Here is a 25,523-nt window from a genome sequence, read left to right as displayed (position 1 = left end):
GACCCATCCCGTATGTGCGCAGAAGAGCTTGGAGATGATGCTGCGCTTGTTCGCGTCAAGCGAATTCTACTGGATGTGGATGCTGTCCCGTATGTTCCAGTAGGGTTCACAGCCCAGAATCGACCACCAGCAGTAAGTATTCGACTTTCTCGACTTCTTCCCTTGATCTGAAGAGTTGATACTAACTAATTGTCGATTTGTCTTAATACAGGAAACATCAGCACTATATCGGAGTTACCCGCCACACCCCGATCTGCCCCGGCCTTACCATACTCTGCCCAGTGCTGCCAAAGCGCAGAAAGAACAAGTTGGCAGCTAATCAGCTACGGGCAGCCGGGCAGCTGGGGAGAGGGTGCATGCCGACGACTCCTCCGGATCATCCGTGGACTGGTCGGACGACGCACCTCTCATTCCCCGGCGACGTCGGGATATGAGGAAACGCAAAGCCAGCGCCACTGACCTTGCCGGGTAAGTGTTTGTCGAAACATGAAAACTGTCAAGTTGTTTTGCTGAATACTGATGACAACCCTGTCTTGCAGCCCCTCGTCTTCTTTGCCTGACTCCCAACGCCAAAAGATAGCGGGAGTGCCCCCCAGCAGCAAAGGTGCACCAGAAGCCGAGCCCATGGAGGGCGAGAGGACCGATCCATCGCCTTCTGCCGCAGGCGATGTGACAATTGCCGTGGCAGGCACAATATCGGGGCGGCTCACGCCCTCGACCGAAGCAGCGCCGCCGCCGGCAATACGTGTCACAGACATCGGCATGTCCGAGCTGCCAGCCCCCTCATCCTGTACACCGACTCCTCCAGCCGCGAGTACCGTGATAAGGAAGCCGTTGAAGCTGGTATGGAGGAAGCCGATAATGACACGATCCCAGATGTAAGTAACGCCTGGACCTTGCCCTTAGTCATGTGTAAAGATCACAGTAAAAATGTTGTGCTTTTGTCGTAAGCAGATCAACAGCTGCGGTGACGCCAGAACTCGAGTTGGCGCCACCAGTCCCCGAGCTATCACCTGGGCGACCCGACGCACGGGAGCTAGCAGGGGGGGCAGACATAATCATGCTTGATTCGCCACTGCCCAAGCTCCAGCGTGCAGAAGCCGAAGCCCCCGGCAATGAGCAAGTCGAAGCTACGACTGCCATTCCCGCCGACGATGCGGGTAAATGATCTCACTGCCTTGTGCTACAATCACTGCTACTTTAACGCTTGTCCTTTGCAGGGACCTCGCAGCCGTTAACTTTGGAGGGTGCGGGTGCTTCTGGCGAGGTACCCGAGTTGCGGACCCCTGTAGGAGAAAACACCAATATGCTCCCAGAGATGCACCTCCCAGGGGATGATCTGAGCCGCCTACGCCAAATGATCAAGGCGATCGACTCATTTGCTCTGGTGAGTAATGGCTGGACCACTGGTAGCTGTAATCGATATTCGCTGACGCCCAAAAACATGTAGGACATGAACCAGAAAACTTCATCGAAGCTGGAAGAGTCCACCAGGCGGATCGATGAGCTGCTGCAGGAGCGAGCCGGCTTTGAGCAGAACATTATCGAGCTCCAGGGCCGACTCAAGGAACAGCGGAAAGCCCATCAAGGTATGTTGAGCTCAATTCTCGGATTCATACCGGTAGTCAATAACTTCATGGTCTGAAACCTGCTTATCATCGCAGAACTTAAACAGCTATTAAATTATAAGGAGGAATTGCTTACTGATTTGAAGAACATGCTATATCGCCGCGCAGATGAAGTCGAAGGTCTGCGAAAGGTGATGGCCGACACGGAGAAGCAACTAGTCGACTGCCTCCAGCAGATCAAGACTATGGGCGAAGAAAAAGAGCAGCACCAGAAGGAACTTGATGACTTGAAGGTGGCCGCCCAAGAACTCGTAGAGATGGTGGATCCCCAGGAAGACGGTGCGGAAGATGAGCAACCACTACTTGACCGTCTTCGTGGGGCACCACAAAAGATCCTTAATTTCGTTACCGAGGCTGCCACATCTTACGTGGGCCATGCCCTAGGCCTTGTAAAGTCCTTCTGGCCAAAGGCTCGGCTAGAAGTGCTCGCGGATGGAGCAGCTGCAGATTGTTCTGATGAAAACTTCCGCGAGTATTTGCTAGAGGTCCGGCCTGTAGCTGAAAAAATTGTAGGGAACATGGTCCAGGATTGAACCGTTATTATTTAAGACTTTTGTAATATAAGAAACCTCTTTTGTTCCTTGGTAGCCTTATGTGCAGACTGATAGCCCCATCTGCTTTGAAGCATAGGCGTGCTACCTCTGAGTGCAGCGACTCAGAGAGTAGTCGATGTAGCCCTTCGCGAGAGCTCATCGGGTTAGCTGGATGCGATCCTGCCAAAAAAAGGATCCACTCGGACCCGGAACGCGCAGTCTATGGCGCGATGACTAGGATGCTCATGGCAAACAGTCGAAAACTACCCTTAGGCGTAACCACCGCAGGAGTAGCCAAACGAGTTAGATAGAACCCGAACCAGACGGGCCTAACCAGTTTGAAAGAAACACGAATAGCATCGCGACGACCCATGTGCCACTGGCAAGTAGTCGTTTTTATAAAATTGAAGCGTGGCCAACAGCCGCCATCGCTGTATTCAAGAGTTTACATTTCGGGTTGTGTGGCACAAAGCCGCCGAATCGACCCAGAAAAGTAAAACTTGACATGAATGCATACATAAATTGGACACGAGTCTGCCTAGGGGTAGAACCGTCGCAAGTGCTGGATGTTCCACGAGTTGGGTACATCCTGACCATCGGGGTGCCGGAGTTGATAAGATCCTGGTCTTGTAACCCTCTTGACGATGAACGGTCCTTCCCATCTTGAGTTAAGCTTGTGCAAACCCGATTCATCCTGAACGCGACGAAGGACGAGGTCGCCAATACTAAATGACCTTTCCTTAATGTTGCGGTCGTGATATCGCCGGATTCCCTGTAGGTAACGGGCTGACTGAACGAGAGCAGAGCAGCGAGCCTCTTCAACAGAGTCCAACTCCAGCTGTCGTGCTTCGTCCACCTCGCCTTCGTTATACATCTCAACCCTTGGGGATTTCCACATGATATCTGCTGGAAGAATCGCCTCGGAGCCGTAGACAAGGAAGAACGGGGTCTGCCCTGTGGCCTTGGAAGGTTGAGTCCTGAGCCCCCAGATGACATGTGGCAACTCGTGAATCCACTTCCCGCCCTTCTTGCTGTTGGCATCGTAGAGTCTCTTCTTGAGACCATCAATGATCAAGCCATTTGCTCGCTCGACTTGCCCGTTTGCCCTTGGGTGGGCCACCGATACGTACTTGACCTCGATGGACGAGTTTTCACAGAATTCCCAGAACTGGTTGGCCGTGAAGTTTGAACCCAAATCGGTGATGATAGTGTTGGGGAAACCGAAACGATGTAAGATGTCGGAGATGAAGTCGACCACCCTGTCTGGAGTAAGCTTGGCAATCGGCTTGAACTCGATCCACTTAGTGAACTTATCGATAGCCACCAGAACATGAGTAAAACCTCCTGGCGCCGTAGTGAAGGGCCCAATCATGTCGAGGCTCCAGCAAGCGAACGGCCAGGAAGGTGGTATGGTGATGAGGGTGTGGGCCGGGACATGAGTTTGCTTACCGAAGAACTGGCAGTTCTGACATCGACGTACCAGATCTTCGGCGTCGGACACGGCGGTAGGCCACCAAAAGCCGGCTCTGTAAGCTTTGCCAACCAGTGACCTTGAGGCGGCATGGTTACCACATACGCCCTCGTGTACTTCTCGCAATATATCCAGACCATCTTCTGTTGTGACGCATTTCATGAGCACTCCGGACCGTGCGCCCCGCCGATAAAGTTTGTCCTCGACTAGGACAAACCCCTTGCTCCGTCGCGTGAGGCGGGCGGCAACAGCGCTTTTGGGGTCCATCCCGGTCGGTAAGAAGAGATCTCGGAGGAAGTCGATGAAAGGTCCTCTCCAGTCCTCACCAACCAGCAGCACCTCCCGTGCTGGTTGTACGGAGCCAGTGGTGGAAACCGGTGGTGAAGGGCTGATGGACGGATGCGTCAACTCCTGAACGAATACCCCTGCTGGGACTTGAGCTCGGGTTGATCCCAGCTTGGATAGGGCATCGGCAGCAACATTGTGTTCCCGCAACACATGATGAACCTCTATGCCAGAAAATTTGTTTTCTAGCTTGCGGACCTCTTGTACATAGGCTTCCATGGTCTCCTTGTTGCAGTCCCACTCTTTGTTGACTTGCTGAACGACCAAAAGTGAATCGCCGTATACGAGTAGCCGCTTGATCCCTAGTGATATCGCCAAACGAAGCCCGTGAAGCAAGGCTTCATACTCGGCTTCATTATTGGATACCTCCCAGAGAATTTGGAGGACGTACTTGAGTTGTTCGCCTCGTGGAGAAATGAATAAGACTCCGGCGCCGCCGCCATCGAGCCTGAGGGAACCATCGAAATACATGGTCCAATGTTCTGGCTTGTCGACCGGTCTTGGAACTTGATTCTCCCTCCACTCTGCCATGAAGTCGACTAGAGCTTGGGACTTGATTGCAGTGCGTGGCTTGAAGTCGATCGACAAAGCCCCCAGTTCTACTGCCCACTTTGAAATACGCCCCGTGGCGTCCTGGTTATGTAGGATATCCGCCAGCGGGTAGTCCGTGATAACGGTGATCTGGTACTCATCGAAGTAGTGACGTAATTTCCTTGAGGTGATCAATATGCCATAGAGAAGCTTCTGGACCGCCGGGTACCGCACCTTAGACTCCGAGAGTACCTCACTGACGAAGTACACAGGCCTCTGCACGCCAAAAGCATGGCCTTCCTCGGAACGTTCGACAATAATGGCACTACTGATAACATGGGTAGTTGCCGCAATGTAGAGTAAAAGGGTCTCACCCGGTAGTGGAGCCGTGAGGATGGGGGGTGACTGTAGGTGTTGCTTGAGATTCTGCAAAGCCTGCTCGGCTTCCTCTGTCCAGTGAAACTTGTCCTGACGCTTTAAGAGTTTGAAAAAAGGTAATCCTCTCTCCCCGAGCCGGGAGATGAATCTGTTGAGAGCTGCCATGCACCCTGTAAGTTTCTGTACATCTTTGATTATGGCAGGTGCCTCCATATCAGTGATGGCGGTAATCTTTTCAGGGTTGGCCTCAATGCCCCGGTTACTAACTATGAACCCGAGCAGTTTTCCTGACGGAACACCAAAAACACATTTAGTCGGATTAAGCTTCCATCGGTACTTCCTTAGGCTGGTGAAAGTTTCCTCCAGATCCGCAATGAGGCCCTCGGGGCTTCGAGTTTTCACAACCACATCGTCCACGTAGGCCTCCACGTTTCGGTGTAGCTGATCGGCAAAGCACATCTGAATTGCCCGCTGATAAGTGGCGCCAGCGTTCTTCAACCCAAAAGACATCGTCTTGTAGGCATAAGTACCAAACGGGGTGATGAACGCGGTCTTGATCTGGTCTTCTTCCTTGAGAGCGATCTGGTGGTAACCTGAGTAACAATCAAGGAAACATAACAATACGCAACCTGCGGTTGAGTCGACTACCTGATCGATGCGAGGGAGCCCAAAGTGATCCTTTGGGCAATGCTTGTTGAGATCGGTATAGTCGACACACATTCTCCATTCTTTGTTCTTTTTTAATACAAGGACGGGGTTAGCTACCCACTCTGGGTGGATTACTTCTTTAATGAATCCAGCCGCGAGGAGTTTAGCTATTTCCCGTTTGATAGCCTCCCGTTTATCGGGGGCAAAACGACGAAGTCGTTGCTTCTTTGGTACAGCCTGTGGGTATACATTAAGACTATGCTCGATCAGCTCCTTGGGCACCCCTGGCATATCCGATGGTTTCCATGCGAATATGTCTCGGTTGGCCCGCAGGAAACTGATGAGCGCGAGTTCCTATTTGTCGTCCAAGCCTGCGCCAATAATGGCTGTCTTGGATGAGTCCCCTTGTTGGAGCTGGATCGTCTTGAGAGCCACATCGCCTGTCGACTGGACGCTCGATTGGCTCGCCTTCTTTGTCGGAATTTCCAGCTCGGCTTGAGAAAGTTGCTGTGCGGCCGCGAGTACTTCGTCGGAAGCATCTGGCACGCGGGAAGTCGATGCAAACTGGATGGCTTCTTGGTTGCAATCATAAGACTTCTTCAAGTCACCCCGGAGCGTGAGCACGCCGCTGCGTCCTGGCATCTTGAGAAGTAAGTAGACATAATGTGGCACCGCCATGAATTTGGCGAGCGCCGGCCGTCCCAGTATAGCATGGTAAGAAGATTCAAAGCTGGCCACCTCGAACTTGATGAACTCGGTACGATAGTTCTCCCTCGTCCCAAAAGTGACTGGGAGAACGACTGTTCCAAGCGGGTGCGCGGCATTGCCGGGGACAATACCGTAAAAAGGAGCTTTGCTCGGAGTGAGCTTGTTGGTAAGGTCCAGACCCATCTTCTTCAGCGTGCTAGCGAAGATAAGATTGAGTCCACTCCCACCATCGATAAGAACCCGAGTAAGCTTGACTTCTGCGACCACGGGATCCAGCACCAGTGGGAACTTCCCAGGCTCGGAGAAGCTAGTCCATTGATCGTCACGGGAAAATGATATGGGGACCTCCGACCATCGGAGTGGTCGTGGTACCGCTGGTTCAACTGACAGGATCTCACGCAGCAGCAACTTCTGTTCCCGCTTGGAGCAAAAATCCTCGTCACCGCCAAAGATAACATTGACGGTCTTGGAGGCATCCTGGAACTTAGGCGTCTCAGATTTGTCCTCCTGTTCCTCGTCTTCGGGCTCTTTGCCCGTCGACTTGTTTTTCTTGCCGTTTCCAGGAGAGCCGAAAGTACGCTTGAGCTGAAAGCAGTCGATCGCTGCGTGTTTAGAGTTGACACACCACGGGCACTTCTTCTGCAGAAGCTTTTCAAACTGCTCCTGCGTGGTCGACTTCTTGCCACGCGAAGGGCGTTCCACAGCCGCGACGAGATCGTCTGGCTTGCGTTTACGGGACGGACCCGAAAAGTCCTGCCGGCCTTTGTCAGTCCGGTTGTCGTTGTTGCGCTTCTGGTTGAGGTCGGTGCGTCTTGGGAACCTCTCGCGCATCTTTTCTTCTTGTTCGGACCAGTCGTGCATCATGTCGCGTAGTCCTGCAACTGTCTTTGGCCTGTTACGCCCAAAGTCACGATATATACCTGGGTCAGTGAGGCCGTTGTAGAAGCAGTCGATGATGTCCTCTTCTGAGATGTTGGCGATGGTAGCCCGCACGTCGAAGAAACGGCGGGTGTAGGATCGGAGGAGTTCATTACGCTCCTGCTTGCACTGAGCAAGGTCGTGCCGTGTTCCTGCTCGAGATATGGCCCCCTGGAAGTTATCGATGAAGACCTTCTTGAGGCCTTCCCAGGAGTCGATGGAATCGCTGGGGAGACTTTCCAGCCAAGTCAACGGTGCAGGTTCCAAAGCCATCGGAAAGTAGACGACCTTGGTAGTGTTGGAGCCGCCAGCCACCTCAATGGCAGTAGAATAACAGCGGAGCCATTGCTGGGGGGCCTGCTTGCCGTCATACTTGGTAATGCCAATTGGCTTGAAACCCTCCGGGTACTTATAGTTGTTGAATCTCGTAGTGAACGCGGGGAAACGATCGCTGCAGTCAGCATCGTCTCGCTCGACTACCTCGCGCTCCCGTCGTCTCGAGTCGAGGACTGATCGGGCATCGCGCCCCTCATTGATCTTCTGACGAAGATCAGGTTGGTGACGTGGGGGATTGGGCTGCCTCGGGTTGTTTGCCGGAGGTGGCTGTCGCCTCCCACCGGTGATCTGGCTTCCACCCACGCCATCATTGTTGTTGCTGCGTTGGGGTTGCGGGCGATGACCCGTTGTTCGACTTGGGGCCTGGCTTCGGCTGTCTCCGACGTGTTCGCCCCTGACGAGCGATGCCGGAGCCTGTTGGTCCAACTGGACCCACGCCCGTTGGGCGTAGATGAGTGCTTGTCGGACATTGGGATCGTTGCTTCGCTCGAGTAGTGCTGTTACCCGAGCAATGTTGGCCACAGGAGTCCTGAAACCACGTTCATCTGCCGCGGCGAATTCGGCGTCGAGTTCGCGCTGTGCAGAACGTATGCGCTCGTTGGCGCGCCTTCTGCGAACCGCACGAGCTCTGTTCCTTGCACGTCGCGCGTCGCGCTCGGCGTCGTTCTCGTTCTCGGCTTCTGCGGTGTCTTCATCTTCCGATATGCCGTCAAGTGCACCAATGGGGATGAGGGCGTCGTCGTCCCCTTCTTCAGCCATCAGGACTTGACGAGTTGCGAGTTCTTCGGAAGGGGCTTCGACTAGCTCAGTCGAGCCCTCGGATATGGCGGCCAACGCCCTGCCCTCTTGAAAAGGCAAAGGCTCCAGATGGGCTACCAATCGGTCTTCATGTCCGAGTGGGTCGGACAAGTTCATCCCCCTCCAATGAACAATTCGTCCTTCGGAGGTGGTGGTGATCATCAGCCCGCAAGCGGCCAGGTGATCCTCAGCCTCCCGACTTGCGGTGGCTTCGGAGCCTCCAGCCTGGAGCAAAGAGTCCAAGTCCTTTTCCAACGTGGAAAAAGGAACAGTAGAGACAGACGCTGCCTCGGTTTCCCTGGCAGAGTCAGAAAACGGCAACTCGTCGAGACTATCGACAAAGTCGTCGAGCCTTGCGGCAAGTGTTTTTAGCTTGAAGGTGTCGTCGACGGTGTGCCGACGGAAACCGCCTGCGCCGTTAGCGACGCAGACCCACGAGCCAAAAACGAAGGTTGTGCCCTCAAGGAACACAGGACTGGGGAACTTAAAAATCGCCATCGAGTTCTCCAGCGGATCTCTGATGCGCACCCCTACCTGGCGCGCCAGCTGTCGGGTTTTATCCGGCTGCCCACCAAGGGGTATACCCGAGGTGGTAGGTTTTAGGTTGGGACGCGCCGAGATCAGGAACTCGAAGGTGCAGACAACACAAGATTTAGACAGGTTCGGGCCGCAATATGCGTAATGCCCTACGTCCTGTATGATGGTTTGTATTGCCTTGATGTTGATCTGGTGATCTTATGTTTTTTGAGAGGGGTCCCTGCCCACCCTTATATATCCGGGGGGACAGGGTTACATGAATCCTAGCCTGATACTAGCTCAGGAGTCGTACTCAAGTACAACTCGAGTAGTTTCCTTCTGTATCGACTAGTTCTATTCCGCATGCGAGTAGAATACAACATAAATGAGGTACAGGACATGTCCTATCCCCTAGTCCAATACGGACTCCTTAATGTACACAGCCCCGTGGCCCCAGGTCTGACAGGCATCGCTCCTATACTTCTAGTACTGTTCCGTTTACTGGTTCACGACTAGTATCCGTGCAAGTTTACTGAAGGGGTGTCGCTCCCATAGTTCCAGTAACACTTAGACTACTAGTTTACAACTAGTACTCTATGTTACTAAAAGGGTTTTGTACCCATCAGTAACGCGCAAATTACTAGTTTCTGACTAGTACTCTATGTTGCTGAAGGGGCTTCGCTCCCATACTTCCACTACTATTCCATTTACTTGTTCACGACTGATATTACGTACAAGTTTACTGAAGGGGCCTTGCTCCCATAACACTGTGTTTACTAGTTTCCGGCAAGTTTTACGTATGTTCGACTACTTTGACTACTTGTCTCGCCTACAAGACTAGTTAAATCAACTCCGACTAGTCAGCTTCATCGACAGTTCAAGATCCAGCGGCACCTTGACCAATGCCTTTGGGCTGGCGCCATCGACTACTAGGTGTATCTTGTGCGACTCATCAAGCTCCCAGGTTCATGGGCTGGATACGACACAGCTCTCAGCGAACAAGGTTTGATTTGAATGGTAATTTAGGACGCTTTTTGGTGAAGTTATTTGTTTAACCTTTTTTCAGGGAAGTTATCCGAACAAAATGGTTTTCAGATTTCTGAACCAATTTTCCCATCTTAACTATCAAATCTTTACCGTCATATATTGCATGCCATGATTCTTTGGATCCTTTATTCAAAACATTGAGGATTTAGATTCAAGGCTCAAGGGCTGTAGGAATACGTGTCATCAGCGACTTATTTTTTAAATCTTTTGGAAGATAAGGATAGAAGACTCAAAACTAAATTGACCCTCAGCCGGATTCTACAAGCCAACCTAGAACTCGGGGGCTAATTTATATGGAGCGTGAGTTCAATCGCACCCCATATAAAAGAAGACTTGAAAAACTACTCGGGGCATGAGTACCTCACAGTCTCGATGCAGCCAAGGAAGTACTCGGAAGACACCTTCAAGATGGAGTTCAGGAGAGTTCGAAGATGCTCTCAGGAGTACTCAGAAGCCTGCAGTACTCAACCACGAAGAGCTCGGGAGCTTGTCAGACCTGGGCCCACGGGACTGCGCACATGGCCTACATCATGAAGGGTGGGACATGGCCCACGCCCTACACCAGTTGTAACTACTCATAGCGTAGTAAAACTACTCATACAGTAGTAAAACTAGTCGAAGACAATAGGAAACTGACCGAAAAGTACTCGGGTAGAACTTCTAAGCTCGTATCTGACTAGGACTTCCATGTAACCCTATTCCCCCAGACTATATAAGGGCGGACAGTGACCCCCTCCAAATATCATATCACCCGATCACCACCGAAAGCAATACAAACCACACAGGACGTAGGGTATTACGCTCTCGGCGGCCCGAACCTCTCTAAATTTTGTGTTCCTTACACCTTCTAGTTTCTGATCTTAGTGACACCCTACCTACAAACTCACCACCTCGGGGGTATCCCTTGGTTGGCGTGGCGGTAAAACACCGACAGGCGGGGACGCTCGCCGCCGTGGATGATTTTTTTCTTTTTTTACTTTTCTGAAATAAAGATGCACGTGGGATTGTATGGGTTGTATCTGTCTTGTGATGGATTCTTTGAATGATTTGCGGAATCTATTGATTTTGTATCGGTCAATTCAATATTTTGTAATTGATTCTTTGAATGATTGTCAGCACTACTGGTGGCGGATGCAAAGGGGAACGGAAGGGGATGCGAGCGGCGTGGACGGCCTGGCCCGGCGGGCTGTGCGGCCAGACCTGGCGAGCAGCGGCGTGGACTGCCTGGCCAGCCCCTACTGGTGGCAGCCAATTTTTTTTGAAAAATTACATTCGTTCCGGTTGAATAGCCGCCGGGACAAAAAGGTTTGGCACATTAATCTCGGATTGGCAGTCCCAGTAGGAAAACCGGGACTAAAGCCGGTTCCCAACCGGAACTAATGAAGGACTCTGTACTAGTGGTTGCAGCGAAATGAAGATCAAGCTGTTCATTATATATGTGAGCTGCATTTTAGAGACAGTAGCAGCACTACATTTTTTTGCCTACCATGGATGGCCATTTAGTTTGCTAACTGGTTATTACATTGGACTATTGTGAATTTGTTTTCTGGGTGTAGCATTTCTTTATCACTTATAATAAGAACGGATTGATTCCTTGTCTTCCGGAAGGCTGATCACTTGATCCCTACACGGCTACTCCGTACACACCAATCGTGGGAACAATGCCCCAGACGAGCAGCCAGGAGGCCAAGGTGGTCCAACTTAATTCATTACGAGATGTATGGTATTTCAATTCAAGGCATGGAGTACAATGGTGTGATATTTTTTCACCATTTGCCAAACAAATATTTTTCACTAGTTACTCATAGCCTAGTTATATTTATGGAAAGCGCAAATTGAATGAGATAAATTTTGAATGTGCCAACGTGCTTACAAATGCGTCGAGTCCTACAATAATAGGCACTAACGTGCAGGGGTGGAGCCTAGTTAGGACCATACTGGGCTCCGGCCCCTTGCCAATCACAAATTTCTGAAAAGTTTAGCATATATGTGTTGTATGCATGCTAATTTTGCATGGCTGCATACATATCTCACACCCATCTCTCTTCGATCGGATCTGCTAGAGATGCGAAAATTAACTTAGCTAATGGAATCTGTGAAATGCTTTGCCAACTGCCTCCCATGGTTTCCTATCACGCTCCGCCGCTGCTGACGTGAGTCATGATTTAAGTGGGTGGAGAACAATACATGGTGCAATTGTATGAGTCATGATTCGTGATGACTACACGCAGGCCATGTTCTTTCCTTAATTTAGTGTACGTAAAAATAATGTGGTGTACTATATGTATATGATTCCATGATCACATAGAACAAATATATCTGCAACCATGAAAGGCAACTAAGAGACAAGGAGTAGAGGTCTAGGTAGGACATAGCCACATAGGAAGAGGGACACAAGGTGGGGATGGCATATTGCTCCTTGAAATGTGAGGCATATGGCGCAAGTTATATAGGATTGGTAGGCACGAGGAACTCAATTATAGGATTCTCAATTCTAAAGGAAATAGTTGCTGAGCTCTCATATGCAGGAGCAGAAAAACATTGGCCAATTTGGTGATAATGTTTTATTCCTCATTTCAGTTTCAGATTATTTGTGATATGCTTAATCCCTTGTCAGTGTGAACCAACTTGAAGTTATCAAGCAGTTTTTATGTATATGCTAAAAGATTCCGCATTTATAAGAATGGAAAATATGTAGTACTAATAAAGTAATAGTGCAAAGAGCTGACTGAATTATTACTCTTTCACTACCAGAAAAAAACTATTTCGTGCGAGTTGAAAACCATCATGAAAATGACAACAATAGTTACAAAAAATATCTGTGGCGGCTGACTGTCACACAAAAACCTGCGCGTCTCGTTCTCTTTAGTTAGTGCCGGCAGCACCACTTCACCCAAAAGGGTTGGCAGTTAACAAGAGATGGTTCCTCGATTTATTGGTTGTCGATTGAAAGCTCATGCATCTGCCCATGTAAAATTTTTAGACCGGCACCAGACTGAATCATAGATGGATGACTTGGTAGCTCGTACCATTTAAACCTAACTGGGTGATACACTAGGCACTACTTACTACTTGGATTCTTCAGGTAATTAACTTTCAAGCCACCCAAACCAAGCTCCCGGTGGTGTGCTGTTCAGGGAAGCAAAGTTCATCATCTCCACGCAATTGCTTTTGTTTCCGTTTCTTAAGCATCATGTAATTTTAATGAGTGCTCATGAACTTGCTCATATTAGTTTGAGTTGGGACTTCGACCAATCCGGGATGTGTTTGGATCCCCTCCCAAATTTTATAAATAATCTTGATTTATGGTCTCACTGAACTAATTGCGAAGTAATAAAACTGCAACTTTTGAGCTTTAAAAAAAGTTGCGAAGAACAATTGAACTTAATAGTAAATAGTCCAGCTGCTCTGCCATCATCTAACAACTCGCGAAAGGCACCGTCTACAACGAGCCAGTGATTGATGTTCACTAAACGGAGTTGCGTGAACTTATGGGTTGGTTTGTGACTAGAAGCTGCAGCAGAGTGCATGTGTTCTTAAATGGTTGCGGAACGAATTACCAGGGACCGAAGCAATAAAAGGCGATTGAGATGTCAAAGCGCCGGTTGGACTTGGCAAGAGGAACCCAACCGTGGGATGTCAAATTGCTTATGGAAATTAGGAAATACTAGGTGGATGTCGCCGTATATCATTGGGAGGCTTCAAGAATCCAGTTGAATTATGCAACGCTCAGAACAGTAAGAGTGTGCTCAGCGTCTATACCAGCTATCAAGACTCTACTTCAGTTCAGAGGTTCAGACCTTCAAAGAAGATGCTTTCATCTACTTTCAGTTGTGTACTTGTCATCAATTTATGTATAATATGAACAGGACTAGTTAACCCGCTTTCCACATACTTCAATAATTTTTTTCATATGTTGGAACAATGGGCACAACAAACTGCTAGCGTTCTAATGCACAGAGATCATCCCTAGTTAATCCAATTGCTTCAGTGACCTCCACTGCAATGCCAACCACAAAACAATTTCCAACTCCAGTCAAGTAGAAACAAGAACATGAACTTGCTAATAGAACCAAGAGCAATGCATAACTCATTTCAATGCACCTCTGGCAGGACAAGACACCATATGGACAAGCTAGTCATTCAGGTACATTAGCGGCTAGCACACTACACAGGAATTCAGCACGGATAGAACTCCACTTTCCAGCCAAAGATCTACCTAGAAATTCAGGTATCTAGCTATCATGATAAATAGGCTTCTTAACATTTGGTGTAGCAACAGGGACACAACACCACTAACAGTGGGCATCAGTGCTCCAGGTGGAAAACACACTCGGTCAAACGCTGCAGTTTGCTTGCGTCAAGCTTCTGGTTGGTCTGAACATTTGATCTCTTGACAGTAAGCATCTTGGTTGATGCATCCAAACTCCAACCATTTTTCCAGAGCATCTGCAATGGGGGAGTGGAACTTGTTATAATCTAATTTAAAGCGGTTTAAGATCAACTGCACTAGCATAGGTAAAAAAACTCAAAAGACTATCCATATACTCCAACTAAAGAAGGCTTTCTACCACAGTAGTTCAGGTAGCTTTCACATTTACAAGCATACAGAAATGTTTCCCCAGCATTACTAATCTGTGATGCCGATAAACTAAATAGTGCAAAGTGCTAACTAAATCTCTAATCAAACTAATGTTTACCCGTAACAATTAAAAGATGATGTGAAAAAACAATGCACTACACAAATCAAGAAAAATGAAAACAATAGTTGATGTGGCAATAAACTATGGGCTAAGATGGCATTTAGTGTCAAATGATGAGAACTGAGAAGGTTTGTACTTAATCATAATGGAAAACTTTCTCAATCATGGTAAACCTGCTTTCCACAACATGATTAATCTACTTAGGGTCACCAAATTGCATCAAGTGACCCAACAGAAAACAAATCACTAACACAGCTGGAGAAAGGAACATCAATGCCGGTCACAGGAAGCTTTAGTGCCGGTCCCTGTGACCGGCACTAGCGTGACAGTCGTCAGTGCCGGCTACATTGACCGGCACTAAAGGGCGAGTGTTAGTGCCGGTCCGAAATACCAGCCGGCACTAAAGTGCCCGACCCCGCCCGGCTCCTGGCAGCAAGGTTAGTGCCGGCTGGTATAACTGGCCGGCACTAAATCTTTTTTCCTATTTATCTTTTGTTTTTCATTTTTATACGTACGGCTATGCGTATTTCTACCGTATGCGACTACATAATCGTACTTTTTGCATTGCACAGTAATATTAGGACAGCATATTACACTAATATTATATATATATTCATCATGTATGGAACACTTAGGAGTTCAAAAGTACTTGAGATATTACAAATTATTAAGAACATCAACTACAGTAATTTATCAGCTTCCCCGTCGTCGGATCTTTTTTGGCGACGCTTGTACGGACATCGCCATAAAATTCGCCCTTAGAATTTATGACTTCATCGAGCAGGAATCCGCATATAGCTTCTTGAATTGCCCTGATCCGAGCCATTTTAATGAATTCTTCTTTCATCCGCCAATGCTGTCACATTTTCGATAAAAACATGAGAATAAAAGATAATGAATTAAAATGATGAGCAGATGTGATTGTGCTCACGTACATTGAATGCCTCCACTGTCATTTGCCCTTTTTCACTTGCAAAAGAGTTGATCCACTCACATACGTAGTATCCACATAAGTTGTTTCCTTGTTCCTGTCTCCAACACTATGGACAAATGTGGGTTAAGATATAGAATTTTTCTGATGTTTATTGCGAATGACATTAGTAGCGAGAGTATATTCATACCGGAAAATCAGTCACCCAACAAAGAGGCTCGATTTCACCTATGGGCAAGCCTATGTGTTTGCGGAGGTAGCGACGCCATGCAGTATTTACCACCTCGATGAGATCTTGGTACTTTGATTTATCTTGCCTTAACGAGTCGTACACCAAGACCTTGTGCTCGTCAATCCGAATACAAAGCAATATCCAATGAAAGCTGTGCATATACATACGCATAACCAATTAATATTGATTATAATAGTTATTAAATAGTATTATTAATACGAATGGATTGAAAAAAAGAGGCTAACAAAGAACGACTCACTGATGGTTGTATGGCAAGAGAATGAAGGGACACATGCTATTCTTACTCAACCCCCTATATATAACATTGACTATTTCTTCAGACTTTTGCTCTACCATTTTCTCGTGTATAATATCGGGGTCGAAGAACCCGACGTTATGGAAGTTCTTCTTTCGGCAAATTTGAATTTTTGACCTACGGGACACAAGAAAAACAGGGATCAGTCAACACACAAGGCTAAAAATAATGAAACGAGAGACAATACTCACATGCACCATACACTCACGAGGGACCTGTGAAGGGCATCTTGATGGTATAAATCGTAAAGTACTTCAAACTCGATATATACATCATCTGCCCCCGCCAGAAATGCTCATCTTTAATCCGAGCTGGGAACATCTCTAATTCATTAGCTTTAGATTGCACGGCATACCATTTGTGTAACTCGACCATTCTCGTTGGTAGGAATGGTAGCAACTCTGGCCATATCAAAAGTTCACCAAGTACAAACTTTTTCTTGCCGCGGGCATTCTGTAGGGCCTTTCCAAGCAACTGAGCCCTTGTTAGATCAGTTTGCAATATCATCCGAGCCATGGTCAACGAATCTCTTGATTCATCAGGACATTCTTCACGCGGCACTATGAACGGAGGGATCGATTGTTTGGACTGCTCTCCGAGCTGGGGAACGGTCTTTGCATTGATCCGTCGATTCTTGGGGTTCTTGTAGCACTTTCTGATCTGCCGATCATAATCCGAATCCCTTTCTTTCTCCTTGGTGGGATCTTTAATGAAGTGTTTAATGAAGTGTGCCTTTGCAACCGGATCTATTTCTAGCTTCTTGTTCGCAGCCTCCCTCAGTAGCTTGCGCTTCAGCAAGAAGGTTTGAAACGATTCTTCTGCCTCTTTCTCTTCTGGAGCCTTCGCTTTCTTCTTTCTTTGCTGCTTATGAGATGGCTGGACCGAAGGTACCGTATATGCCTTCTGTCGCTGACTCTGATTCTGTTGTGCGGCTGGTGATGATGCCGATATTGGCTCGCTTTGTGCGGCTGGTGATGGCGGATCCATGCTGGGGTCCCGTGCAGGCGATGGAGAAGGTGGGCCAACACTAGAATTCCTGTCAGCTGGCGTTGGTGATCTTTGCCTTGAGCACCGAGCGGAATCTGTGGCTGCTTGCACCAATCTTATGTCGCGCTTTGGCCACGCAATCCATGTGTGTACGGCATGTTGTAGTTCTATTTCTTCAGAACCTATAGGGATCGGGAGGTCCAAGTCTTCCCAGCGTTCTTCAGTAATTCAGTCAACAAAGACTCTGGCGGATCCTTCAGGAATTGGCTGGCAATGTATTGTCCTGCCTTCTTCTTGGACTTCCGCATAACCCTCAGCACAAACTTTGAGCTTTTTCCCATAAAGAACCAGAAGCTCACATTGGGTCCTAACGGGGATGTCGTCGATGGGGTCCCTCGTCCTGTCGGCACCCAAATTAGGGTGCTCTGTGGAAGCAACACTGCTACGGCGCTGAGAAGGGGTGCTGAACTCCACATTGGCAGCTGGTTGGTCCGAGCGTTGCCCAACTGCTGCCTCAAGTGACATTATCCAGTTTTCTAGGCTACAGATCTTCTCTGCCACTACTGCCTTGCTTCTGCATCGGCTTCGGTAGGTTTTGAGATCTCTGGAAAAGCCATATTTCCATGGAACTACACCCACGCCTTGGGTCCATCCAGTGTGTTCCGCATTCCCAAGAGCGTAAGTCAACTCGTCATTCTCTCTGTTGGGCTGGAAGGTTCCTTCTTCCGTACGCCTCATTGCATCGTCAAGTCTTTGGGCAGCCTCTCTTAGTACGTCGCTAGTCACAAACATTCCAGTGTCGGGGTCTAGTGTGCCTCCATGAGCATAGAAGTAATACCTTGCTCGTTTGGGCCAACTCAAGGTCTGCGGTACGATTCCTTTTGCAATTAAATTATTTTCCATCTTTTTCCATTTTGGAACAGCAACCTTATAACCTCCAGGCCCAAGTCTATGGAAGTTTGTCTTTTCGCTAGCATTCATTTTGCCTTGAATCGAGGCTGCCATGCTGTCAGCACTGTGCTTGTAATTCACGAATTCATTCCACCACTCTCATTGCTTCTTCCAGACTTTATCAAAATCTGGTGTGAGGCCCTTGTTGACAAAGTTTGCCACCAATTTTTCTTGAACGAGCCGAACTGAATTGCCATCTTCTTAAATGCCCATCCCTTTACTTTGTCAGCTTTGCCTGGGGGAAGTTGAAGTGCAACGACACCTCTTTCCATAACAAATCTTTCTCTGAATCTGGCACGATATCTTCAGGTCGATCAGAGACTTTATTTCTCTTCCAAAGCTTATACTTTATGGGGACGTTCTCCCTAACAAGATATCCCAATTGATTTACAAAGGTCGTCTTAATTTGACCAGGGGCTAGTGGCTCGCCGATTGCTTCGTTGATCTCCGTGATAGTCGTACATCCTACCATCTTCCTCTTGGAGCCACGTTTCCGTTTAGGCTTCGTCGATCCTGATGCCTGAAAGAATCGCAAATTTATCAAGCGGGTTGCTAGCAACTAGTGGACATCGCGGCAGGTATTGACAAAACGTTTATCCTGATGCCTGAAAGAATCACTAAACTTTCATACCTCGGCTTCCTCGACATTTTCTTCTTCCTCCCCACTAATATCTTGCTCCTCGTCGCCATGATAATGCAAGTTTAAAAATTGGCTGTCATCGTTCTCGTCCTCATGAAACTCTGGAGCTATGTGCCCAGTAATACCACAAATGAGCTCGTGCATTAACTCGTCCTAGCAAGCATACTAGAGAAGTAGCCACCCATGAAAAAAAATAAGATTAGAGCTACCATCTTAAACTGTTTAACATAAGTGAAGTATATCAAATCAGGACAAAATGAGATTCCCACAAAAACGGTGATATTTGGAAAAAAGTAAATGATGCTTAGTCCACATAAGACTCAATAATACAATCAAGAGCTAATCATATAAAAAAACATGCAGAATGTAGAAGACACATAATACCTATGTCCCTAAACAAGTGCATTTCAGGCTATGCAACTGGATAGAAATACACTTTTCATTTATTTTTATAGAGTGGATATATGTAGAGGAAACATAAGCATGTTATGTAGCATATTCAATAGACAATGGTGTCCAAGGATAGGGTTTCTCAAGAGTTATAGGATCTAAAATAATGTCATCCCATCATTAAATAAAATAATGTCATCCTCATCCCATGATTAAATATTTATGATGGGAAAAAACATGAATGGCAACCATTTCTTTAATACAACCTTCACAATTTGAGGAAGTGCATTCTAAAGTCTAAATGCAACTAAGACAAAGATATGTGTTGCAAATTGGAAAGAATTTAGCATATCCTAAAAGTGCAAAATTAAAATAGCTCCACTAGAGCTTAAAACAGAAAAAAGGCCATTGAGTATGTTAGAATAATCATACTGAAATTGAAGTGAGCCACATCATGAACGCTGATTGTGGAATACACAGAAGTCAGAAGCTAGGATATCCTCTTTCTGTAGCTTTATGCTTCAGAGCAAATGAAGATCAGATATTCACCTTATCAATTTACATGATCAACATAAAAACGAGCAAATGAAGATCAGAGGAAGAATGTCTTTAATTTGTTGAACTTCGCAGTTTATATTTAGTAAATTCTTCCTCATACTCAAAATTAAGAAGTACTCTTGCTGTCGGTGTTTCACCAGCTGCCCACCGAGGGATATGCCCAAGGTGGTAAGTTTTAGGTGAGGAGACGCCGAGATCAGGAACTCGAAGGTGCAAGGAACACAAAACTTAGACAGGTTCGGGCCGCGAGGTGCGTAATACCCTACGTCCTGTGTGGTGATTTGTATTGCGTTGGGTGTAGAATGATCTGGAGATCTTCTGTTTTGAGGGGGTTCCTGCCCTCACTTATATATCTGGAAGGTTAGGGTTACAAGAATCCTAGTCCAATACTAGATAAGGAATCGTAACCGAATACAACTCGAGTAGATTCTTTCTGTACCGACTAGCTTTATCTTCTATTCATACGAGATAAATGAGGCAAATAAGAGATAAGACGGGCTTTATCTCTTAAGCCTATTTAAACTACGTTATGTACACAGTCCCGTGGCCCCGGATCCGACACTTGCCATATCATCTTACCGAGATACAATGATATTCGCAATATACTATGGTCAGATGACAGTGCCATCTTGAAGAACAATTAATTTTAGCAGGATAATCAACAACCAGATATCACAAGATAAACAAAACATACCCCTGAGAACTTCTCCATCAACTTATCCAATGAGGATATCTGAATCTCCATGCAGCCCAATTCTCTAGATAGATTTTCCGACCGGTCAACAGTCTCCCCATCCATGCCACTAAACTACAAAATCTCTATAGAAGCAAACCGTTCAATCTATACTACATCGCACAGCAAGCATAAGAAAATTGTACGCCATCCAATACAGTAAAAACAAGCACTATACTTAGGAAGGCAATCATAAAGTCAGCAAGGTCAGGGCCCCACTCGAACCCTTGCGCCGCGGTGTAGACACCAGCATAGTCGCGGTTCCAGAGGCACTGGCCGATCCTCGAGACAGCCACGAGCTCCGGCCGCGCATCCTTCACCTCCTGCGGCAGTGACTTGCAGAAGAACCTCGTGTTGTTCCTGCTCATGGCCAAACGCAACCACGGCATCATCATTAACAAGAACCTATCCCATACTCAGTAAAGGATGGGTGGAAAAACAAGAGCAAGGTGCAGCAAATTGCGTACAGGTCGTTGAGGTAGAGGTGGGCGAGGAGGTGGACGGCGTAGGGCTATTCGTCGATGGTGGCTCCCCTGGACACGATCTGCGAGACGCACGGGGAATATCGTAACACGGAGTGCTAAGGCCGGTGTCAGTGGGAAATATTATCGTACAGTTACCAACACTGTAAACTAGGTAACCGAGTTTTTTCATATTGTATAAAATTTTCGCTCCTCTCTCTTTATAATCAATCTCAATCTGTTATGTGAGGAAATTCAATGCTCGTAACGCTGGTACGACACCTCTATTGAGATTTGCCTAAAGCTGTCTGGCTCGCTTTCGGCGGGACACGCACTCGGGCCCGCTCATCATCGACACGCCTCCACCCCCCTTCTCTGTTCCTTTCCTTCGGCTCTCCGCTCTCCGCCCCACCTTTTCCACCGGAGCCGCACCCACGCCCACCGCGATCTCTTCTCCTCTCCTCCGAATCCGCCGGCCGCCGCCGAGCCCAGCCTCCTCTACGACCCGCTGCGTCTCCGGTAAGCCCCGTCGCAGCCCTCCCACGCCCCTATCTCCCGTGTGTTTCGTTTGCGCCGGTGCGCCCTCACATCACTAGCGAAATCTACTCCCGCTGCACAGCCCCCACCCGCGCGGTACGTCGCGCGAGATGCAATCTGCTGCCGCCAGGCTGCTCGCCGCGACCTCGCCGCGCAGCCCGCGCACCCACCTCCTCCTGCTCGGGCGCGGCCTCTGCTCCGCGTCGCCAGGACAACCGGATCCGCGCCCCGGCCCTGGGCCCGGCCCTGGCCCCGACCCGGACCTGCAGCTCGTCGGCGCGCTCTGCCGCGTGCTGAGCGACTTCCGCGGCCCGCGGCACGACCTCTGCGCCGCGCTCCACGCCTTCGCGCCCCGCCTCACCCCTGCGGCGGCGGCGGCCGTCCTCCGCCGCTGCCGCAACCTGCCCGTGCCCTCGCTCCGGTTCTTCCTCTTCGCCGCCGCGGTGCCGGGCTTCACCCACCTCCCGGACTCGCTCCTCGTCCTTGCCGGCTCGCTCGCGGGCGCGCGGCTCTTCCCGCTGCTGCGCTCCCTGCTCTCGGACCTCCCGCGCTCCGCGCTCTCGCGGGACCTGTTCCCGCTGCTGTTCCGCTCGTACGCCCGTGCCAGCCTCCCCGACGACGCCATCCGGGCTTTCTCTTCCATGGAGGGGTTCGGGTTCCCGCCAACAGTTGCCGATCTCCACTCCCTGCTCTTTGCATTGTCGCATAATGGCCTGGTAGAGCATGCCGAGGCCTTCTTTAGGGATTCAGCGTCACAGTTCGGTCTCTCGGCAAAAACCTACACCATCCTCATCTCTGGCTGGGCTGTGGTCACAAAGCCGGAGAATGCCCGGAAGCTGTTTGACGAAATGATTGAGAGAGGCATCGAGCATGATGTGCCCGCATATAACGCGTTAATTGATGCCTTGTGTCGAGGAGGGGATGTTGCGCTTGCACATGAGCAGCTAAAAGACATGCAGCGCCGCCACAAGCTTGTCCCTGATGCTGCCACTTATGGCCCGTTCCTTCGTTCTGCATGCGCGTCAAAGGATGCTCGAGCTGCTCTTCGTGTGCTAGATAGGATGCGTATACACGACCTGACACCAAATGTATTCACGTATAATGCTGTCATCCGGTTACTGTGCGACTTGGGAGAGATTGATGAGGCTTATAATATCCTTAATGAGATGGCAGCCTGTGGGCAAATGCCTGATATTTGGAGCTACAACACTCTGCTTAATGCACATTGTAAGCTGAAAGAGGTGAACAAGGCGCTACGTCTTATTTCAAGGATGGATAAAGACTCATGTCTGCCTGACCGGCACTCTTACAATATGATTCTGAAAATGTTGGTTTCTGTAGGAAGAGTTGATAGGGCAATTGAGGTTTGGGATGGAATGGAAAAACGTGGTTTCCATCCTGGGGCAGCAACTTACGCTGTCATGATTCATGGGCTATCTTGCAAGAAGGGTAGAGCAGAGGAGGCCTGCAGCTACTTTTTGAGGATGGTGGATGAGGGTATCCCGCCGTATCAGGCTACTTGTCAGGTGCTGAGGGATAGACTGCTCAGACTTGGGCTGCGAGATGATCTCGAGATGCTCACTGATAGGATGCGACGGAGCACTTCCTGCACAATACAAGATTTGACAAGTATCATGTGCAGTAAGAGAGCAGATGAAACTAGAAATATGAATAGTGACCATGAATTCTCTGGTGTTGACCTTGATGAGAGTCAGTGGAGGGAGAAATGGAAAATAGGAGACTGAAGAGTAACAATGTAGGGCCTACTTATGTGTCTATGTCTTCCATAATTTGTTTTCCTGGTTCCCTTCCTGGTGTTTAAGTTAGGTAATAAAATTCATACAGTACACCTTATTAGGGGAGGTTAATGTGTACAACAGTTCCAGTGATCCCATTAATGAATGACACTCGTAACATGGCTCTGCAATTTCTTACTGGGTATTTTCTAGAGTATATTTATATTTTCCCCTTGCACTGTTTTGACTTTTGTTATGCACTTGTCTGTTAGGATGCTTGAATGGTTCTGTTATTATGACGATTCTGTATTCTGTAAGGTATTACGTATCTGATCAATTTATAATTCTAGAACTTGTCTAATAAAATTACAACTGAACATGCATTTCCTTATTTTCAGTCATTTTACATTTGCTGGCATGAAAGTGGGAATCAACGAGCTATCCCTAATGCTTTGTAACACTAGACTGAGCTTATTTCGATTTAAATGCAAATCTGTTGCAGGATATTGTTGTTAGTTCACCCATTTTCTGATCTTACTATTGCAGACTAACATGGATTCAGAGCCGTCATCACAGAACCCAGCAGATATGACTGCATTTGTAAGTTCTGATTCTCTATCCTGCTGCACATTGTAAGATCTGTTAACATGCATTATAAATAGATAAGTTTACTGTTTGCTGGCACAGTTGTAGGATAAAACAGAAGAATCAGTATCTCTTGAACAAACATTGGAGATGCTTTATTCAGCATACAAGTTGTACTGCTTCCAGTATCATTTAGTTGCAATGCAGTTTGGACTGGTTAGATAAGAAAAGGAAGCACACTATTAAATTATTAAAGCCAGGGAATATAGTATTTGTGTTAATTTTCTGGTTTTGTATTGCCGAAAAGTTGTACTTTGCTTTTAGAGAACAAGGAATCTGTAATTGCTGATTGCACGCTTTCCATTTCAGGTGCAAAATCTCCTTGGACAAATGGTGAGTGCCTTTGGATGTTTTTATTAACCATCTCCGCCAAATAATTTACCATCATGTCCCACTCACTCAAATGCTGAATATTGCAGCAAACAAGGTTCGAGTCAATGTCGCAGAACATTGTGTCGAAGAATATCCTTATCTGCAATCATTTCACTATTTTCGTTCTGTTCATCTTTTCAAAGAAAATGTTGAAAAGTAGAACATTATAGCCTTTTACTGATACTGATATTATTTGTTTCTGATATAGTAATATCTGATGCCATATTTTTCTATGATGCCATTAGGCATTTCAGATGCTGATATATGTAGGAAAACATTATGTGCATTTCTTTTTGTGGGTGTGTTTGTGCAAGCTTGTGTTATTTAACTATTCAATGTGAAGCATAAAGAAACCACGTATACATGCATATAAAATTCGCCAATATCCATACAATATTCTTGTTGGAATTCAAGAAAATCTGCTTTGCCGTAACCAAGAAGACTAGTTTAAATTGATGTTTCTTTTTTAAACTCTCCTCCCTTTGTTACTGTTTTCTTGGATAAAAGATAAGGAATTTGGTAGTTGTATTTTGGTTAAGCTATTCTTAGGTTAATTTTTTGTGACGTATAAAAGAATAAAGCAAAATTCTGGGACATGCAAAAGAATCTTTCTTACAAGAGTAAAATTGTGTGATTCTTTTGCCTAGCTATCTGCAGAATCGAAACATGCGATTAGAATCGAAGTAAAACACCACTTTTGCTGGTATAATTGTTTCAGCTTGACTTATGAAACTGCGCGGTTACCATTGTTCAGTTACACTCAGCATGTTCAAGAGAAAATGAAATATGGTTAAATGAAGCTATTATTAAGGTATCACTGACATACTCTTGTAGTAATCTCAAATTCCTGATAATGCACCAAAATTCCATGATTGTTGCTTCATTGCACTATCACAGTAAGATCATATTGTACCATCTTCACCATTTAACTTATTGATAATTTGAATCAATTATTTGTGTTTTGACACGGGAATGATAGGAGCTACTGTAAACTATTTTTACATGAGCTATATCTACACTCGTGCACTGTTTTCTTTAACTACATTGCACTAGATGAAATGGGAACCAAGATCGATGAGCTGGAGCAGAGCATCAATGATCTCAAAGCTGAGATGGGCACGGAGATGCCTGCCAAGAAGCCCGATGAGGCAAAGCCTGCTGACTCTGCATAACTTGGCTGTGATCCAGAGACTGGCGAGTTTGTGACAGATTTTTAGAGTTATGCGAATCTCATTGTCTTCCCTGGACCATCTGCATTGCATGAGTGTACTGTCAGCTTTGTAGACTGGAGCCATCTTATGAAATACTGTATCCATAGTTTGGGCGCTCAGCTCTCTACATTTGTGCAAATTCATTGGTGTTTCTTTCCCCTGTGATCGCTCACCAACTATTTGTTTGGCTTTTCTAAGTTGTTGATGAAAAGGTGATGTGCGAAATGTATCCCGTGTTATAACAGGTTTGATGCTGGGTTGTG

The 25,523-nt window shown here is 47.4% G+C and overlaps 1 protein-coding gene and 1 pseudogene across 2 annotated transcripts; one reads left to right on the top strand and one right to left on the bottom strand.

Moving 5' to 3' along the window:
• Positions 1 to 14,165: 14,165 nt before the first annotated feature.
• Positions 14,166 to 21,111, bottom strand: LOC112881061 (annotated as a pseudogene).
• Positions 21,112 to 21,284: 173 nt separating this feature from the next.
• LOC112882167 (pentatricopeptide repeat-containing protein At1g52640, mitochondrial-like) lies at positions 21,285 to 25,485 on the top strand. 2 transcript variants are annotated; one of them, XM_025947154.1, is made up of 5 exons: positions 21,286 to 22,537; positions 23,579 to 23,632; positions 23,987 to 24,010; positions 24,097 to 24,139; positions 25,100 to 25,485. In XM_025947154.1, the coding sequence occupies exons 1-5, from the start codon at positions 21,407 to 21,409 to the stop codon at positions 25,219 to 25,221; spliced, it is 1,374 nt and encodes a 457-aa protein (XP_025802939.1). In that variant the 5' UTR covers positions 21,286 to 21,406; the 3' UTR covers positions 25,222 to 25,485. The 2 variants fall into 2 exon arrangements, with proteins under 2 accessions (XP_025802938.1, XP_025802939.1); XM_025947153.1 differs by lacking the exons at positions 23,579 to 23,632; positions 23,987 to 24,010; positions 24,097 to 24,139; positions 25,100 to 25,485 and adding an exon at positions 22,638 to 22,870 and having other exon boundaries at positions 21,285 to 22,537.
• The last annotated feature ends 38 nt before the right edge of the window (positions 25,486 to 25,523 follow it).

The sequence above is a fragment of the Panicum hallii genome, chromosome 2 (genome assembly GCF_002211085.1).
Source record: "Panicum hallii strain FIL2 chromosome 2, PHallii_v3.1, whole genome shotgun sequence".
NCBI classification, from domain to species: domain Eukaryota; kingdom Viridiplantae; phylum Streptophyta; class Magnoliopsida; order Poales; family Poaceae; genus Panicum; species Panicum hallii.
This window is presented reverse-complemented; position numbering and strand designations above follow the sequence as displayed.

Coding starts and splice junctions, on each gene's coding strand:
- LOC112882167 (XM_025947154.1), top strand. CDS start 21,407: ATGCAATCTGCTGCCGCCAGGCTGCTCGCCGCGACCTCGCCGCGCAGC. Junction 23,633..23,986: donor CAGCAGATATGACTGCATTT/GTAAGTTCTGAT, acceptor TTTCCATTTCAG/GTGCAAAATCTCCTTGGACA. Junction 24,140..25,099: donor GCAGAACATTGTGTCGAAGA/ATATCCTTATCT, acceptor ACTACATTGCAC/TAGATGAAATGGGAACCAAG.